The 19,861-nt window shown below is 41.3% G+C and overlaps 1 protein-coding gene across 4 annotated transcripts in view; it reads left to right on the forward strand.

Annotated features, from left to right (window-relative positions):
* SPEF2 (sperm flagellar 2) overlaps positions 1-19,066 on the forward strand; it is a 203,936-nt gene extending 184,870 nt beyond the window's left edge. For 3 of the 4 annotated variants that reach the window (XM_033179345.1, XM_033179346.1, XM_033179349.1), the window contains 4 exons: positions 1,372-1,464; positions 5,291-5,470; positions 12,125-12,370; positions 12,547-13,653. In XM_033179345.1, coding sequence (XP_033035236.1) covers positions 1,372-1,464; positions 5,291-5,470; positions 12,125-12,370; positions 12,547-12,819 — 792 coding nt within the window. In that variant the 3' untranslated portion in view covers positions 12,820-13,653. Of the gene's footprint in view, positions 1-1,371; positions 1,465-5,290; positions 5,471-12,124; positions 12,371-12,546; positions 13,654-18,918 lie in introns of those variants that run through there. The other variant, XM_033179347.1, reaches the window with a different exon arrangement.
* Positions 19,067-19,861: the final 795 nt, after the last annotated feature.

Here is a 19,861-nt window from a genome sequence, read left to right on the forward strand (position 1 = left end):
AACATAGGATATCAATTTGAATATTCTTTTGCACAAACATGAGAAGAACAAAGGGTGTTGGCAATTTTCACCAAAGTGCTGAGCTAAAACCAGGAAACTATTTTACCAAAGGTGTGAGTTTCTTAGAGAAAGCTGGATGCTGCGTTTAAGAGAAACTCAGCAATACTTCTTTGAACACTGCCTGTGTTTTGGGAACGGTTGTTTTCTGAGCTCTGACCTCTCCCCTTCTGCCCTCAAGTCCCCCTCCTCTGAAACCCCCATTTGGAAAGGCCCACTTGACCAGCCTGCATGCCTTTCACAGATTATCAGCACTTGCCAGCTCACTACCCCTCCCCCACAATGTTGTTTCAGTGGAAAAATCAAAATAACTTTAGGTCAAACTTGTACAAGATTTGTCGAAAACGTCCCATTAGGACAGTAAAATAGTATGCTTGCATTGCGGAAAAGAAGTTCTAATTGATGTCAATTATAAGCTGAGACAGACGGACGTCATGAACAAGAGGTCACCGAGATCTTGAGTCAGTTATTCAGTTACTTAACAAAGAGTTTTCTAAAACCAGCAATGTATACCAGCACCATGCAAGTCTCCACAAACAGATAGGACATGAACAGTACATAAGGAATGTGAGCTATTTTTAATGGGGGCACAGACTCCTCCAAAATATGACTAATGCAAGATTAATACAGGGTAGCAGCCTCCAAGCCTCATCACACGCTCCAATCATTAAAAATAGTCAGCATTGACCGGGCGCAGTGGCTCACGCCTGTAATCCCAGAACTTTGGGAGGCCACGGCGGGTGGATCGCGAGGTCAGAAGATCGAGACCATCCTGGCTAACATGGTGAAACCCCGTCTCTACTAAAAGTATAAAAAATTAGCCGGGCATGGAAGTGGGCGCCTGTAGTCCCAGCTACTCGAGAGGCTGAGGCAGGAGAATGGCGTGAACCCGGGAGGCGGAGCTTGCAGTGAGCCGAAATCCGGCCACTGCACTTCAGCCTGGGCAACAGAACGAGACTCCCTCTCAAAAAAAAAAAAAAAAAAAAAAAGTAGCCAGCACTCCTAATCTATGGGTACTTATTTATAAAGTATATACATATACAACAGCACATAATACATTATGAACATTATCAAAGATGTAAAAATAAAAATTATGTAAGAATGAGATAAAAAGAAATGTAAATGGGAGTTCTAGTATTTTCTCCTACACCCCTGTGGTTTCTGCATCCTACTTGGGAGATAACTGCTCTAGAGACAAGATTGGCTCAGTCTCTGTGGCTTTTAGAGGAACATCTCAGCATAACACATACTTTAATAATTTTTGGGTTTTTTTGTTTTTGTTTTTTTATTTTGTTTTGTTTTGTTTTTATGTAGGCTGGTCTGTGGTTTACAGGAGATGAAGATATAAAAATTCCAGAAAATCCTCTTGAACCCCTGCCATTTAATAGGCAGGAGCATCTTATAGAGGTAATTACTGAGATCTTCAAAAAATATGGAATTAAAGCACTAACCATTTCCTTTGTGTTTTTCCTCCACTTGTGTAACTTGCTTTGGACTGCGCCCCTGCCCCTCAGTTCCTCTGCTGTCTTTCCAAAGTGCAGACCTTAGTGCTCACTAAGGAGTCAGTGTAGAGAAGCTCGGGGGAGGAGGCAGCGGCCAGAATATCAGAGCCTTACTGTTAATTCTCTGTGAACCTGGACAATTCCATGGCCTCTCAGAATTCACCTTCCTCATCTGTCAAATAAGCTAAGTTTTTAACACATTTGTCTCTGAGTTTCCTTCCAATTCTAAAAGCTTAGGATAAAATTTGTCATTTTACCTATGTCCATTTCTCTTTGATTTTGACTAATACAGCAAGGGTTTGCCTATACCGTTGCCCATGGCCCATCAGAGCTTGCTGCTCTCAATATTATTATTATCCTCAATAATAGCATTTTATGAGCCTCTTTTTCTGAGGCCACAATGAAAAGCCAGACCTTAAAAATCTCAATGCCACTCTATCCTCAGTAAGACATGAAGAAAACTGAATGGTAGATTTAGACATCACAGTGAACTCTGTATAATATATGGATTGTTCAATTTCTAGCCAGCCATTAGTTCCAAATTGCAGTACAAAATTGAGCAACACTCCAGTTGTAGCCATAAATGGAGTAATTTCCTTCAATTGGATGCATATTTTTTGAGCACTTCTGCTAGATGCTAGCAGGAGAGCAGGTAAGATAAAGGGTCAGAGAGTTACCAAAAAAGCCCAAGATATAAGGTTGGCAGTTGCAGGGGCAGTATTTTGTGTTGTTATTTTTAATGTGAAACTGGAGGACTGAAAACCAATTATCCTGGAGAGTTTTGGAATGGTCTCTATATGCTTTTGTGAACAAATCTGCCATCAACATAAACAGGTTCTTTATTAGTTGGAAGCAACTGGCAGTTTGAATATTATGCCAAGTGCAAAGTACTTTCATTGTCAGCCAGAAGTTTTTAGAAATGTCAATCAAAGGCAGAATCTGAGCTGCTCACCTGGCAGCAAAACAGAAAAGGACCTTTTAGTACTTTTGGAGCAGGTGGCTCCCACCTGCTGCTGGAAGATTACAGGGAGGAAAGGAACAAAGTCAGCAGCAGAGGCAGGACTGTGGAGACTGAGCAAAAAGTGGTGTTATGGAACAAAAGATAGCTGACAGGGATGTGTATGATGTCTGTATGACAGAAAAGGTGAAAGGAGTGGTGTTTTCCATACTCCCCATGGGTGTCTGTGATACTCAATGCTCAGAAGTTACATAAATCTCAGTGTTCTTACCCTGGGATAGAAGCACAGATTTCACTGTTTATAAGCTGTGAGGTATCCACGGCATGACCCAATCTCTCTGCACCTTGCTTTCTTATCCCTCTCTGATGGGGCTGTTGTGCAGAGGGAGTTCGTGTGTGTGGTACTCTTAGAACAGCGAGTGGCACATAATAAGTCCTAGGTAAGTGTTAGTCAACAAGCTAAACAGGCTAACTATACATGGTTAAACAGTGGTTAATGGTTAACCTTCTAAAGACAGGTGGGCAAAGATAAAACGTCAAACAACAAAAGATGTTTGTTTATTTATTTGGCTGTAATTAGAATAAGAAATACCAAATTGGAGAGAAATGGACACATTAGGAATCCTGGAAGCCAGAAGCCCTGGCTCTGCTCCCAGTGCTGCCAGGACTCACTGCGGAAACTTGCACACATCTGCGCCTCCAGGTCCTCCGTAACCTCTTGCCATTTCAGTCAATGGCAACCTATCCTTCCAGTTGCTCAGGTCAAAAACCCAGGAGTCATCCGAGTTCCTCTCTTCTCTCAAACTGCACATCCAATACCTTAGGAAATCCTGATAGTTCTACCTTCAAAACGCGTAAATGCCGAATGAGACCACTTCTTCCCAGCCCTATTGCTATCACCTGGAACAAGCCACAGTCAACTTCACCTAGATGGCTGCAATGGCCTCATGATAGGTCTCCCTGATTATGCTTTGTCTTCACCCAGTTTGCAGATCAAATCACAGCAGCCCCCACTCAAAACTTCCGTGACTCTGTGTTTTACTCAGAGGAAAGGCCCAAATCCTTACGTGTCCCACCAGGCCTTGTGTGTTCTGATCCTGTTGCCTCTTTCATTTCACCTCCTGCCATGATCCCTTTGCCCATTCTGGCTCAGCCACACTGAACCTGCTCATTGTTGATCAAACATGCAAGGCCTGCCCCAATCTTGGGAGTTCGGCCTCAGCAGCCCCTTTGTCTGTCATGCTCTTCCCCTAGATGTCTTCCCCAGCTAACTCCCTGCCCTCCTCCACGTCACTGGTCAAACTTCACCTCAATCTTGCTGCCTAGCCCCTCCCCACTCTTCACTCTCAATTCCCCTTTCCTTGACCTGCTCTTTTTTCTGTGTTTTCATAATCACCACATAGTTTACTTATGTTATTTATTCTTTTATCTTCTTCTTTTTTTTCAGGCTGGAGTGCAGTAGCAAGATCTCAGCTCACTGCAACCTCTGCCTCCCAGGTTGAAGCAATTCTCCTGCCTCAGCCTCCCGAGTAGCTGGGATTACAGGCACCCACCACCACATCTGGCTAATTTTTGTACTTTTTGTAGAGATGGGGTTTTGCTTTGTTGGCCAGAGTGGTCTCCAACTCCTGGCTTCAAGTGATCTGCCTGCCTCGTTCTCCCAAAGTGCTGGGATTACAGACATGAGCCACCATGCCTGGCCTCTCTCATTTCTTTAAGACATTATTTAAATTTTTGTGGGATATTCCAAATATCAGAAATTATTTTTCCACCTGTTAACTTCATTTATGCCTAGTTAAAACTTTCATAGTTGTAAGGGTTTTTGGTAACAAATAACCTGGTGGAAATACCCTCTGACTCTAGGAACTTGCTTCTCAAAGTATGGGCCAGAACCAGCAACATTAGAAGTACCTGGAACCTTGCTAGACGTGCAGAACCTTAGATGGCCCAGCACCATATACTTAATCAGAATTCACATTTTGAAAACGTTCTCCAGGTCATAAGTATACATTTGTGAAGAGCTGGAAGGTAGCAGTCTCCCCAGACGGGGCTGCTTATGTGCTTAGGTGTGGCCTATGTGTTCCAGGGTTTGAGCCTCTGCTTTGGAGGGCCCCAGAGGATATTTGACTCCCAAGCACTAACTCCTCATGCTGCCAAATGCACAAGACACTGTGTCAACGTCAGCTTGGGCATTCAGAGTGAGAAAATTGCTGATTTGATATTTGGTGTTTAGTACACTCTCTGCCTGGAAGTGAAGCCAACTAGGGTCAGTAGCTTGAGTATGAAGTCCAGAAGAGGTGAACCAGTTTTAAGACTTTTTAATAGCTAGAATCCCAGTGGCTTTAGGCATCATTTTCTTTCCCTCCTTTCACTCCCCACAGAGACCGATGGACCAGAAGCCTCATATTTAGGGCCAGGGCCTAGTTTGTCCGGAGAATGCTGAGGACAGATAGATGGGTCCTTGGGCTTGTGGCTGTCTTTTCCTATTTAACGTGCAGCCCCCCACTACCCTTAATTAGTACATTATTTCCTAAATATGTTAGTAGCATTAATTAGCACAACATTTCTTTTACAATATTTCAGGGCCTTACTTTTACTGCTTTTCTTCTTAACATTATTCAGTTCGTACCGTTCATTTTGTGTTAGCTTTACTAATTCAAACCTCAGAAGGTAACTTTATTCCAAAGCTCCCGGGGGGATTCTCCATTGCCATGACTAACTATTGACTATGAGAGTGCACCCATTTTATCTTTGGAATTCTTTTTGTGTGCAGTTTTTCTTTAGGCTATTTGCTGACTATGAGAAGGATCCACCCCAACTTGACTACACACAGATGCTGCTTTACTTTGCTTGCCACCCAGACACCGTGGAGGGAGTCTACAGGGCCCTCAGTGTGGCTGTTGGGACTCATGTCTTCCAACAAGTCAAAGCTTCCATTCCAAATGCAGAAAAGGTAATTGTATTCCAGAAATAGACTAACTGTAGAGTCTGGAGGGGATGCCTGAAGACCCTAAACTGACAACAAGGACTCTGTTCTTTTCATCTCCATATTTTCCTAGGTGTGTAATATGATGCTTTACACATACTAGGTCTTCAACAAAGCCTTACTCAATTGGATTAAGACCTGGGGACCCAATTGCCATCGACCATTTTTGTAGTAAAATCAAAATTTGTTCAAAGTGTCTTGGTGGAATCAAACTTTACTCTGTAAAGGATGGCCTTTATGTGGCATGAGTGCTGATCCTGATAAATGAAACAGAAATGGGTATCAACCCAATCCATTTGGGATTCTGTGTAGAAACGATAGATGAAACAAGTTCAGGTCTATATGCACGCCACATATATGTGGCTTGGTAGCGTTTCAGGCCAAAGCCTGGCCACTGGAAACCTGCATTTCATATCACCTGTGTCCAAGGACAAAGAAGCTTAATATCCAATTAAGATGCCACCTCACCTTCCCCTTGAGATCTCTAAGGCATTGGCATTCCCTGGCTTTTGGGATGGTATAGTCTCCAGCAGGGTGCTAGGTAATGTGCTTCCTAGGTGCCCGTTTATTCTTGACATGGCTTTTGGTTCTGTTCTTTGGGAGCCAGTGCAGTGGCTCCATCTGATGGGATGCTTGTTTCTATTTTTCCTTTGTAGAAACAAAGGGGAAAAGATTGCCACCCAGTCCAGACTCCTCAGATGTTCCAGACACAAACTTCTGTCTTTTTCACACATACTTGTGAAAATATGAAGTAGAAGTAGCCTGAAAGGAATGGGAGGTTCCTGTAACTGCATTCATGGGAGGGAAGAGAGAAACTCTTAAATGCCACCTTAAAGTTTGGCCCTGAGCATGTGGACATTTCCTTCCCATTCCACCAGAGCCAGAGTGAGGCCAGATACATATCTAGTGAGCTAACAACTCTTCAAACCAGTGTGCTGTAAATGCTGGTTCAACACACAGTGGCAGAAAGTTCAGCCAGGAGTGTGTATTTCCATTCAAGAAAGCTGCCTTCTTTGACAGTAGAACCCCAGTTTAAAAGTCTCCCAAATAAGGGGCTAGGTGTAGTGGCTCCCACCTGTAATCTCAGCACTTTGAGAGGCCAAGGCAGGTGGATCACCTGAGGTCAGGAGTTCGAGACCAGCCTGACCAGTATGGTGAAACCCCGTCTCTACTAAAAATACAACAATACTTGGGTGTGGTGGTGTGTGCCTGTAGTCCCAGCTACTCGAGAGACTGAGACTGGAGAATTATCTGAACCTGGGAGGCAGAGGTTGCAGTGAGCCAAGATCGCGCCACTGCTCTCCAGCCTGGGTGAACAGAGTAAGACTCCATCTCAAAAAATAATAATAATAATAATAAGTTTCCCAAATAAGTGAGGAGTTAGGTGTGATGTGCATTCACGGGCACTGAATTTGCCACTTTCCCAGGAATGTTTCTGTATCTCCCTGTAGATGGGAGTTCCCTAAACTAACTCTGAATCTGTGATCTAAGCCAAGATCACAGCATGCTGTGAGGTCTCATTAATGTCTGTCTTCCCTCACCTCAAATGATGTCAGACCTGAAGCTATATGTTCCCATGGTGCACCCTGCTTCCCCTATGAGATACTCCTCACCTGGCAATGACTTCCTTGAGATCTGCTTCTCTCTAGACTCTAAGCATCCTGTGGACCGGGAGTTTGGTGGGCAGGAGGCATCTGTTTTGTTCTACATCCCTAAACTTGAGGCAAGGCCTGGTACAGAGCTCAGTAAACATTGCATTAATTAATTGATCAATTAATTAGTTCATTCACTTTGTAAACTATGCTTTTTGCATGGCCCCGTGAGGAACACAAAAGAAGCCAAACTTGCTCTCCTGAAGGGACTCTAATTGGCCATTTCCTACAGAAAAGAATGAATGATGCCCCAAACAGGGAGGGAGCATGGAATAAAAGGCAGATTAACATGAGGCCTTGCCAGCCAGAAGAGGTGTGGATGTCCTCTCCTTTCCTGCCTCTCTTCTTTACTCTTGTTACGCTTTCCACCTGGCGTGCCCTTCATCTGGTCTCAAAGGATCTGAGGCCTCCCCATTATCCAAGGCCTACAGCAATGCCACATCTTTCACGAAGCGTCTCCTGACAACACTGAGCACTCTCGTAGCAAGGCCAAGGTTATAACCAGAACTTCCCTGGCAGGGCGGAGCACCCTCACACACACACACATTCACTGCTTCCACGAACATTTATTGAGCACCTGCCTGTGCTGGGGACTACTCTTGATTTGGGGGTATGGCAGTGAACAAAAATTATTCCAGGCAGGAGGAAGACAGGCAATAAACAAATAAGCAAAATAGAGACTACATCAAATGGTGATAAATTCTATGGAAAAAAAAAAAAAAAGAATGCAGGGGGAAAATACAGGCATGGGAATAGGGGTTGCAATGTACAGTAGGGTGGCCAGAGAACGCCTCTCTGTGAAGAGACATATAAACAGAGGCCTGGAGAAGGTGAGGGAGAGAGCCTTGCAGGTCTCTGGGGCACGAGCACTTGAAGTGAGGACAACAGTAAGTGCAAAAGCCCCTCAGTGCGGCCATGACTGTTGTGTTCCAAGAGCTAGGGCTAGCCAGCAGAACTGGAGAGGACCAGGCTGGGGGAGAGTAATAGGGAAGGGAAGTGAGAGGGAGAGGACCCTGAGGGCCACTGCAGGGACGTTAGTTTTAACTCTGTACAGGATGAGAAGTCATTGGAAGAGTGCAGTCACTCGGCTTCACTAAGTCAGGATCTCTCTGTGTTGAGGAGAGACTATAGCGGGAAAAGGAGGGAAATAAGGAGACCTAGGCCTTCAGGCAGGGGACCACTTATCTATTTATTTCTACTGCCAAATGGTTCCTGCCTTGAGTTTGGGACACCTTGTTCCCCATCTTCATGTCCTCTGAAGTGCTGCCACATAGCCAGTGCTTGATTAGTATTTGTGAACATGGCCAGGAAAGAAGGGGAGAAGGAAGAGAGGGACAGTGAAATGAATGGAGTTTAGTCTAGTCTCCATGGTAGAGAGGAGGAAAGCAGACATTCCAGGCAGGCAGAGGCAACAGCAGACTCCAGGAGGCTGTGATGAGCATGAAAGGCCAGGAAAAAGGAAGTCTGTGCTAGAGCTGTTGCCATAGCAACAGACAGTTGTCTCCGAGGCTGGCAGCCAGGCTAGCTAGCACAGGAAGACGCTTAATGCCTTCCATCCCTGAGTGCTGCATTCACCGTATGCTAGTGTTCCCACCCAGGAAGCAGCTCTCCTTGAGTGCTGTTCTCAAGAGCTCCTTTTAAATCCAAAGACACCATGGAGGAATTGAACCAAAAACACTGCACTGCAGAGATTAAGCTAGTGGGTGGGAGGTGGAGCCAGGATGGAGCATAGGGCTCTCTCACACACACAGGCCTGTCCCTGACTTGGAGTGAATCCTAGGGGCATTTGGAACACAGGAGCCACCCACCTCCCTCATTCTCACTCACTCCTCATCCTGCTGTCTCCAACTGTGGCACTGCATTTCTGTGCCATTTCCACTGTGTTCCAGTTTCCTGGGCAACCCTGTCCCAGGAAGCCATAATGCTCAGAAATAACACCTCCAGCAGATTCATATTCACTCCCAAGCCATTCAATCAGATCTCTGCTTTTGCTTTCCACACAAACAACTGGAAATCTCCCCAGCGTTTCATTCTTCTTTACTCTATTTCTGCTATTCATGCTGATTTTATTCAATGCAGCTCAGGCCTTCTGTTTAAAGCCACAGCTTCTTGGGTAATTTAAAAGAAATTTAAGAGCAAGGCATTCATCAGTAATGCACTAATCTAGGTGGATCTTTAAATAAATGACATTTGGGAAAATGGTTCGTTCTGCCACCTGTGTGGCATGGGGTTAGTAAATTGTGAGCTTGAATCTCTCACATTGCAAAAGTCGTGTAAAAACATCTTGGCAAGGAGCGTTTGAGGCCCTGGGGTAGAAAACACATACATTTCTATGCCCTTCTACTCTTTGAGGCTTTGCCCACATTGGTGCAAGAACAGACCTCTGTGCTGCCATCCGAGATGTGGGACTGAGCTGATTGAATGATAGAAATGCATGGTCAGGAAGACACACAGGTAGCACTCTGGGGACATATTTGTTGGGAGTCCTGAGAGTTAGCCAAGTGTGACATAGTGCTTGACAGCACCACAATCTGTTCCCCTGCTTAGATAATAATGTGACTTCTGTAGATCTTTGATACCACTGATAATTGCTCATTCAAAAGTACTGGCTTTTCTCCAAATTGGCCTCACTGGTTTTGTTCCTGCACCCACATTCAACATCACCAGCTTTCAGAGACTCTGTTGGAGATAACCCCTGCCTCTTGCACACATTTCCCTCCCTGCAGGACCATGCCAACTTCTTCAGTTTGATCTCAGTCTCTCTCCCTTCCTTCCCCTCCCACTGAGCCACTAGGCCTATTCTGTACCAACCCCCTAGAGAGCAAAAATAGCAAACATGTAAAAAGCATCCTCTGACACTAATAAGTTAAGGATTACTCACTCTGACATTTCAGATGTTTACATTGCTACCTCTTAAATTTTTTAGAAAATCATTTATTCCATTATGTTTACATCAGGACTTTGGAATCATTTATTCCATTAGGCTTACATCAGGCCTTTTTAAAGTAAGCTTCTCCCTAATTATGGAAAGAGTTAGAGAGAGGCCAGGTTCCTTCTTTGCTTAAGTCTGATATCATCTGCTCATCTAAGCAGCTAGTCGTTTGCTTGCCCACAGCTATGTTGGGTATGTTCTATCTTGGGTACACAGAACCTATGCTACACTTTGAATAGAAATTTATTCATCCTGGACTCACTCAGAAAGATGTTTTACATCACAACTATGTTCATTTCACTATACTGTTTCGTTGCCCTGGAAAATTATTGATGGGTAGCCAATGCAATCATCCCCAAGATTCCTGGGTGAAATACTAAAGCTGATTTCACTTTTCTGCCATGTAGCATTTCCAATTGTTTAATATGGACAAAAGCCTGGAGGAAAATTATATAAATATGTATGATTTTGATTCCAAAATTTTGATTCCAAAATTTTCCCTGTCTTTTTTTTCTCTCTTTCTTTTTTCAAGCTTAAATTTAAGCTTTTTTCAAGCTTAAATTCCCACCTTAACAATGGATATAGAGACCCAACTAAGGCAAAGTGACCACATAGAGCTATAGCAAATGTAACCTGCCTTCATTACACTGTCCACTGTCCCTCCAAATTTTTTATAGGGACATGTGACTACCAGAGGCTTAATTTTATGCTGCATCATAATTCTTCCACACGTGAGATTTACATGACTATTTAGAAAGAGCTTGCACAATCTATAGACTTAATACTTCTACCAAATTAAATATTTACAGCATTGTGCACCCTCCTAAATTCGCATTTTTTTCTTCTTTGGAAAAAAGGAGATCAGATCTCAGATATTCTGTGACATCTGGCTAGCCAAAATGCCAAAATGCTGCTTTTTCTCTTGGCAAATTGTCAAATATTGAAGCATACATACATACACACATGTATACACACACATATACACACAAATTTACTATAGAGAATGTGAGAAGCACAAAGCAAAGGAAATTGTCTATTCTGCTATCCAGAAGTCACCACTGTTAACTCTTTAATGTGTTTGCTTTCCATTTTCATCAATAGTATAGATAGATAAGCAAAGTATCCTACTGCATGTATTACTTTGTTTTCTGCTTTCTTTTTGCACTTATCCTATCCTGAGTGTTTTATTGTGTTATTAAGAATTCTGCTAAACCATCATTTTTCATGGCAGTGTAATATTCCATTGCAGAAATAGAGTTCATATTACCATTCCCCCAATTTTTTGGAATCTTAGGTTTTCTATTTTTGCTGTAATACTGAATGAACAGCCATATACAAAAGTATTTGTGCAAATGAATATTTCTTCAGGATCAATTCCTAGTCCTGTAACTACTGGGTCAATGATAGGATACATAAGAAGAATATATACATTCAGGCTTTTGATACATAAGAAATCGAAACTATTTACTCCTCACCATACTCATGAGTGCCTGAGTTCATGGCTTTTGGCCAAATTTCAAAGAGCAGCAGTAAAAATCTCAACCTGATTTTGTATACTGGATTTGTTTTCTATTTTGCCTTCTGAGTGTTTAGTTGGGATATCCTCCAGTGTCCAAAGAAATGTTTCTGAAGCTCTTAGAATCTGTCAAGCTAGAGCAATTGACTTGCCTTAGCCTCTCAATTGCAATCAATTTCAAAAGCAAATCTTGTTTAACATCTATATACATGTGTATATCTATATCTATTACAGGTGTAGAAGTACCTGGCAGTGTAATCAGCCCAAGAATGTATGAAGATGTGTAGGACACACTCCACACTATACAAGCTTCTATACACTACAAGTAAAACTGGTCTTGAATTTTGACATTGTGATTTTCAAGACAGCTAGCGTATTGTCTTCTAGACTGGCTAGCTAGTTTGTGGTAGGCTCTGTCATTCATGAAAAGCATGTGATTATGAAATTGGTATATTCTAAAAGTCTCTATTGGTGGAAAAAACTTCAGGTTGACTTCATGTTCTCTTCATTTAACTTTGCAGACCTCCTCAACTGATGCAAGTCCAGCTGAGGAATTTCCTGAACCTGAGGAAAATGCTGCAAGAGAAGAAAGGAAATTAAAAGACAACAGGGGGGAAATGGAACAGAAGGATGAAGAAATCCCTGAAAATGCAAACAATGAAAAGATTTCCATGGAAACATTACTCAAAGTGTTCAAAGGTGGAAGTGAAGCACAGGACTCTAACAGATTTGCCAGCCACCTAAAGATAGAGAACATTTATGCAGAGGTTGGTTAGATTATTTTATAAAAAGTTGGCCTCAATTCTGAGCATATTTTTATGGAACGGCTCTCAAAATATATCATTGTATAGAAATTATACAGAATCTCTTTAGTAAATACAACTATTTTTTAACAGCTGCTGGATTGTAAGGTTGATTGACTTCATATTCTTCTTCTTTAAAGGGCTTCATAAAAACATTTCAAGACCTAGGTGCCAAGAACCTGGAGCCAATTGAAGTTGCTGTTCTCTTGAAGCATCCTTTTATTCAAGACCTGATTTCAAATTATTCAGACTATAAGTTTCCTGTGAGTATTACCCCAAAGTGCTCTAATGTGGTTGGGCTCTGGTTCAGGACATGCTACGATGTTTCTAAATGTGAGCTGGCATGGAAGAGGAAAGAAACTGGACTCTGCCAGGCCAGGCCAGGCCAAAATCTGGAGAAGCTAAGCTGGTAATCATACCAGGCCAGAAAGGTCAGCCTGAAATATCCAAAGGGCAGCAAGCTTAGGCACAGTTGATAGGTGGTAGTTAAAGCTGGCTGGGTGACAGTGTTAGGATTGTCACTGTAGCCATGTAGTGACCCTAGCCTGTGAGTGAAGAGTTTGGAGAATAAGATTCCTCCTGCCAAAAAGAACTAACCAAGACAATGATCTCCAGCCAAGTGCTGACATATTCATTGTACTCTAATCACTCATGGTACACATCATCTCTGTAGTGGAAATGATAGTGTGTGCAAAAGGTTGGGCACCACTTCCATCAGGAAAACAGTGTGCAAGATGGAGAAACTAAGGACAAACCCAGAGAAACTGGACAAACCCAGCAGAAGAAAGGAAGAACTGCAACTCAGAAATCACATAACCACCAAGCAGGTCTGGACCACACGTGCTAAATGTGCATCCGCTAAGGCGAGTCCCGGGCCTTTAACAGCAGGGGCTAAGGAGGGCAGAGGCTGACACCAACTCCCTTTCATACTGTGGAACTACATCCCTCTCAGATACCAGTTTAACATGAAGTCTCCCTGTTTGGCTCCTGTGAGTTGTGTATTGAACTACAAAGGGTTTGCTGAGTTGAAAATAAAAGCACTTTCACTTTGGTAAAGTGTAGATTGTGTATCTTCACTTCTCAATGACAACAAGTTACATTTTGCCGTTTTCTTCCTATACACACAAATGAAACTCTTCAGACTTAAATATCTTTCTGTGTGCCTAAATGTTTTTGTTCTAAATTGCTGATTCTTTAAAATATTAAATTATTAATTAATATTAAAATTAATTTTACTGCCTGTATTAATATAACTGAAGTTGATTTCTAACAAGCTAGGAGCTGTTTAGACACAAAGCCTATGCAGTAATGAAATACGATTATAGCATTTAAGAACACAGGCTCTGGACTCAGGTCATGGGACTGAATCTCAGGTCTACCCCTCAGTAGCTCCCTGACCTTAACTTTCTCTTAATCCTGGCTTTCTCACCTGTTAAATGGGGATGAGATATTCATATTGAAAGGGTGATGGTGAGGATTAAGTGAGGTCGTGCGTGTAAAGCACTTGGCATGGTATCTGACACAAGGGAAGGGCTACAGAAATGATGGCTGTTAGGGGTACTATTCAATATTGATCACCTACTACTGAGACCCACGGCATAAGCTTCCATAGGAGAGAGAAAATTGAGTACATAATTTGGTCACTGCTCTAAAAAAATTAACTCCATTTTGCAAGATAATTTTTACATGCAGGAATCTCAAGAAAATGATGTGAGTTAAACCAACCAAGTGCAAAATTATAGGAATTCAATACATGACATTTTTGTGCTGGAAGCATGGAGGGAGTCTGCCCAAGAACGAATAAACTGGGTCTTGAACGATGGCCAGGGTTTGGGAAAGTAGAGAGAGGGAAAGGGAAGTCTACATGGATTTTGCTATTGGGGTAGGGAGGCAACAGGGTCCTAGGTGAAGGCAAGGTCTGGGGAAGGCATGGGAGAAGGACTGCAGGAGCCCCACCCCATGAAGAGCCTGGGAAAGGTATAAAATGATCCCATTAAAATGGTAAGATCAGGCCAGATTGCGAAGAACCCAGATATCACAGGAAAATGTGGATTCCATTTGAAAAGCAAGAGAGAATGAACAGGCTGCTGAGCAGGGCATGATATGATATTTCTTCATCCCCAAGCATTCCTTGGGGATACTATGCCATAATATCATCCTGCACAACGTGGGTTCCATAGGCCCATCTCTCTAGACTGCATTTTAGCTTACATGCCCTGCTCCACTTATCAGGGAATAGCTCTCTTATGTTGAACCGGTGAAATAATTTGCAAAATTCTTTGGGATTATGTAAAATAGGACTTATTTTATATTGCTGATTACAAGGAGGAGCATAAAAATGATGCCACAATTATTTCCTCTCATACTGGGAAGAAGACTCCCACAAAGTCAGGATGGTTTGAAAATATCTTCACTCTGAGCAGAGTGATTAAATACAATAAACTTGCAGGGAAGATTCTATTTGACATTTTGCTTGAGGAAAGAAAATAGCCAACGGATGGCTGCCCTTAAGAGTTAGCCTTTCCGAATAGGTGCTCTGACTTCCCAGGAAAGCTGTCATCCATAGGACTCCCTGCCCTGCCTTTTTTTTTTTTTTTTTTTTTTGAGACAGTTTTGTTCTTGTTGCCCAGGCTGGAGTGCAGTGGCATGATCTGGGCTCACTGCAACCTCCACCTCCCAGGTTCACGCGATTCTCCTGCCTCAGCCTCCTGAGTAGCTGGGATGACAGGTGCCTGCCACCACACCCAGCTAATTTTTTGTATTTTTATAGAGATGGGGCTTCACTATGTTGGCCAGGCTGGTCTCAAACTCCTGACCTCAGATGATGCACCTGCCTCGGCCTCCCAAAGTGCTAGAGGACTCCTTTTAAGTTATACATTCCCCTCATTTCTGAAGGAGTGTCAGCAATTAGCAATGTTAACTGAAGTACTATTGGCATTTGGAGCAGCACAGTTCCTCTTTGAAGATAACTGTCCGAAGTGTGGCAGAATACCTAACATTTCAGGCCCTACCCCCTGTATTCCAGGAGTATCCTGACATACTGACCTCCAAAACTACCTCTGCCTGCACATTTGCCAAACCTTCCTTGGTGCACAGTACCTCTCTGGCTGAAAGCCACCCAGCGGCAGGGTGTCTGTCTTCTGTTAACCAGTTTCACAATACCAGTAGCACTTGGCATTCTCATAGCAGAGAGTGAGTTAGTGAGTTAGTTCATTGCCAGAATGTTTCTCTAAGATATACCCGAGTCATCTACTTTAACTCTTCCTCCTCACATCCTCCACACCTCGTCCTGGTCACTCCACCAAGGAATCTAATTAGAGGCCAGTAAACTACCACCAGTGGGAGTCATTCGTATGATGGTCCATCAAGAAGAGTTGTGCCTGTGTCCTGAAAAGTCTAAATTCTGATATTTACAGTGAAAAAGGGTCCCTTTCCAGTAAGGGGTTCTATTCTCATTTTTGCTAACAACAACAACAACAACAAAAGGAATGAAGGGATGGAGAGAAAAGAATCTCTGAAGAACCACTGCACTTGTCCTGTCATTTTTTGCTTCAGATATCCATGTACAAGTAAATAGATCACATTTTTATAATACACTTCAACCACAGTGATGTCATTTGAAGATCTTTCAAGATAAGAAGAGCAAAAGCTACAGTGTGGTTTTTCAGGTTAAAATGTTGTTTGCTATTATAAACAGTGGCAAGTGAAGGTTGTTGCCTAACAGCTTTATGTTTACAAGGTTCTTGTTTAGAAGTGACAACGTTTTAAGATATATATTTGAAAACACTAAGTATGCATAATTGTAACAATGTATTAAGGTGGACTGGTTTTGTGGTTATGAGAGTGGGCTCTGGAACTTCACTGACTGGGTTCATACCTATGAAGTGTGTGGCCTTAGGTAAGTGACCTCAAAGTGCCTTGGTGTCTGCATCTGTAAAACAGGGCCAATTATCATAGTCACCTCATGGTGGGGGGGGTTGTACAGATTAAATGAGATAATACATATAAAGTACTTAGCTCAGTTCCTGGAAAATAGAAAGCACTCCATAAATGTGACATACTACTACTACTACTACTACTACTACTACTACTACTACTACTGTACTACTACTATTAGGTTGGTGCAAAAGTAATTGTAGTTTTTGCCATTACTTTCAATGGCAAAGAACCACAATTACTTTTGCACCAAACTCCTTCTACTACTGCTGGTCTGTAGTAGTTACCGTGCACAGTAAATAATTCTGAATCATGTGCGATTATATGTGGATGGACTAGTGAGCTGGCATCTAATCTCTTGAATGCACATGTCTTATCTTTGGAAAAAAAGAAGGACTTTCACTGGTGCAGGACCATGATGATAAAGGGTCCAAACACGTCCCAGGAAGCCTATGGTCCATACCTATGTGGAAGTTCCAGATTTTGTGTTGGACATTATAGGTATTCAGCTAAAGTCACTTATTTAATTTCCACTTTCAGAGGCCTTGTGTAAAAAAGTTATTTTCAAATAATTCTCCTAAATTATTAAAAAAATGATTTGTGTAAATATAACAAGATCAGTGAGGATATTGGAACTGCATTGTTGGTGAACAAAGTCAATTTCCTGTGATAAATATATATTTATAAATGTAAATGAATAAACAATTTTCTCTAAAAACTTAATAACTTTAGTCTCTTGTGATGAACACAGACTCAATTATTATACATCTTTTATAACAAATCTGTAAATCAAGCATATTACCTTATCATTGAGGTTTATATTCAATGGGAGACAGCAAGAAATCTTTTAATGTTAAAATCAGAATATCACCAGAAAATATCTTGTGAACAAATGAATCAGGACCCAATTACATTAGGATAACATACCTATAATTGTAAGTGTGAACTGAAGGAGACTTTCATCCCTCTTTGTCTTCAAGGCACCTGACTTTAAAGTACTCTCTAAGCTTCTCCTTTATCTTTATAACAAAATATGATAGCTGCTTCAGTGCTTTGTGTTTTCAAAGCACCAGTGTCAAACATTTTCTGACTTTCACAGGCTCTTCTCCATTCACTGCTACTGAAAATTATGGTCCCTGATTTCAGCTATAAATTTAGCTAAAACTGGTTTAAATATATCTGGAGCTTATCATTTTCCCCATGCTATGGAGTGTCAGATAATCACAAGTTAGCTTGTTCCTTAATCCTCAAATCAACTTCTGATAATATTAAAATGACATTAGTTATTATAAACATACTATATAAAGAAGACATGTTATTAAGAATTGTAGTGGGCTGGGCACAGCAGTTCCCATCTGTAATCCCAGCACTTTGGGAGGCTGAGGTGGGATGATTTCTTGAGGCCAGGTGTTTGAGACAAACCTGGTCAACAGAGCAAGACTCCTCTCTACAAAAAATTTTAAAATTAGCTGGACATGATGACATGTGCCTGTAGTACCAGCTACTTAGAAAACTGAGGTGGGAGGATTTCTTGAGCCTCGGAGATTGAGGCTGCAGTGAGCTATGATCTTGCCACAGCACTCCAGCCTGGGTGACAGAGCGAAACTCCATTTCTAAAAAAATAAATAATAAATGAAAGCATTGTACTGGGTAAGACTAGAAAAGTCAATGGGGAGCAGTTTTCTTTTCCACTTGGTTCACTTAGCATTGACTTGTGGCTTTAGGAGATAAGGAACAAGATCTCTAAAGAAAATGATTCACTATGATCCCTCACAGTGACTGATAGAAGCAATGCATAGAAGCAAGGGTCAACACAAATGGTGAACAAATTCATGTCTTCTCAACTAAAATGATCACAGTCAAATTGAAGTCTTTGAAACTCAGCTCTGAGGAAAAGGAACTTATATTATTAAAACACTTCTCTAAATTTGTGAAATAAAAAAAAAAAAAAAAAAACCTAAAAGCTACCTAAATGCAATTCTGTATTTTTCATGTGTTGGTACTCCTTCTACATTGTGATAATAGTTTAAATGTATTTTGAAAAATATCTGTGATTTAAGATGTAAGATAGCTGTATAGCAAATGAAAAACAGATCATTCTTTCCCTGATGTTTTTTAAATGAAAGAATGAGACAGTCTCAGGAAAGTAATCTTTTGTTTTAAAATTCTACAAATCTATAGACATGATTAATTTAGCATTAGCATTTTCTTTCATAGAAGGTGAATACTGGTTTTTGTATTCATTCATAAGGAAATAATCTTTTAACTTGCAGATTTATTATATGCCAGGTTCTGTGTAACTGCTTTTACAAATGTTAATTAACCTAATATGACAACTGCATTATTAGGCATGGAAACTGAGGTTCCAAGATCTTAGATAGCTTTCCAAAGGTACAAGTAGTAAGTCTCAGGGTGGGATTAAAACTAAATGGAGAAGTTTGCTCAGTGGAAAAAAAGAAATAAAAGCTGTTTAATGGTTGCCATGTACTATGTGATCATTTATTAGTATTTGTGTAGCATAGTATTGATCATCCTTTATTAGTATTTGTAACTTCTCTTTGAACCATTTGTCTTAGGATATTAAAATAATTCTCCAAAGGAGTGAACATGTACAAGGAAGTGATGGAGAGAGATCACCTTCAAGACATACAGAGGAAAAGAAATGAGGACAAAAGAGTGTGATTTTTGTAATTCAGCAATAAATCTTGCAAAAATTAAATGTGACCATGGTGTTTGTCATATATGTTATGATTTTAAGTATAGAAATGAACTCTACCAGTTTATTATCAGCATTGAAGAGAACCTTCCTTAACTTGGAGAATATTTCATAATAAAGAGAGGAAAAAAAAAAACAAAGTAAAAATCCAAAATAAACAGCATGCATTTTGAAGTGATTCTGAAAATGGAAGGCCCCAAAAGAGTATGTTCAAAAATAAAGAAGTCATGAAAACTCCCTATGAGGGCTATCTACATTAGGCAGATATAGTGAAAATTTCCCCCAAAACTCCACATCAGCACAGTGCTTCTAGGTACATCTTATAGTTCTTGCTCCATATGCAGTAAAATTTCCAGGTTTATTTCAGTAGCCAAGAAGAAGGCTGCATAATTGAACTGCTAGTAAAGCTTTGTTCCCATCATCTATTCATAATTATTTCTTAATAGAATATATTTCCTTCATAGATAGAGGTACAATTTCATCTTTTTACTTGATAAGTTGGTGACTCAAATTCAATGACACTTATCAAGAAACTTTCAAGAATGGTGATGTATTCTCAGTGGCTGGGCTGCTTCTATGATAACCCCTGTGGGTCTCCTCATTGACTAGATCCTCCTCTTCTGCTCAACCTCTGAGTGTAGGAGGGCCTTCTCCATCTACGGTCAATCCCTGGATGATCCACTGATTTCCATGACTTCATGAGTATTATAGAGTCTCCCAACACTGACATTTCTATTCCTACCTTCGTCCAAAATCCAAACTTCTCTGTCTTAATGGCCCCCCATTTTCCACATGGATGACTA

The sequence above is a fragment of the Trachypithecus francoisi genome, unplaced genomic scaffold (assembly GCF_009764315.1).
Source record: "Trachypithecus francoisi isolate TF-2019V2 unplaced genomic scaffold, Tfra_2.0 Lachesis_group2, whole genome shotgun sequence".
In the NCBI taxonomy this organism is placed as follows: domain Eukaryota; kingdom Metazoa; phylum Chordata; class Mammalia; order Primates; family Cercopithecidae; genus Trachypithecus; species Trachypithecus francoisi.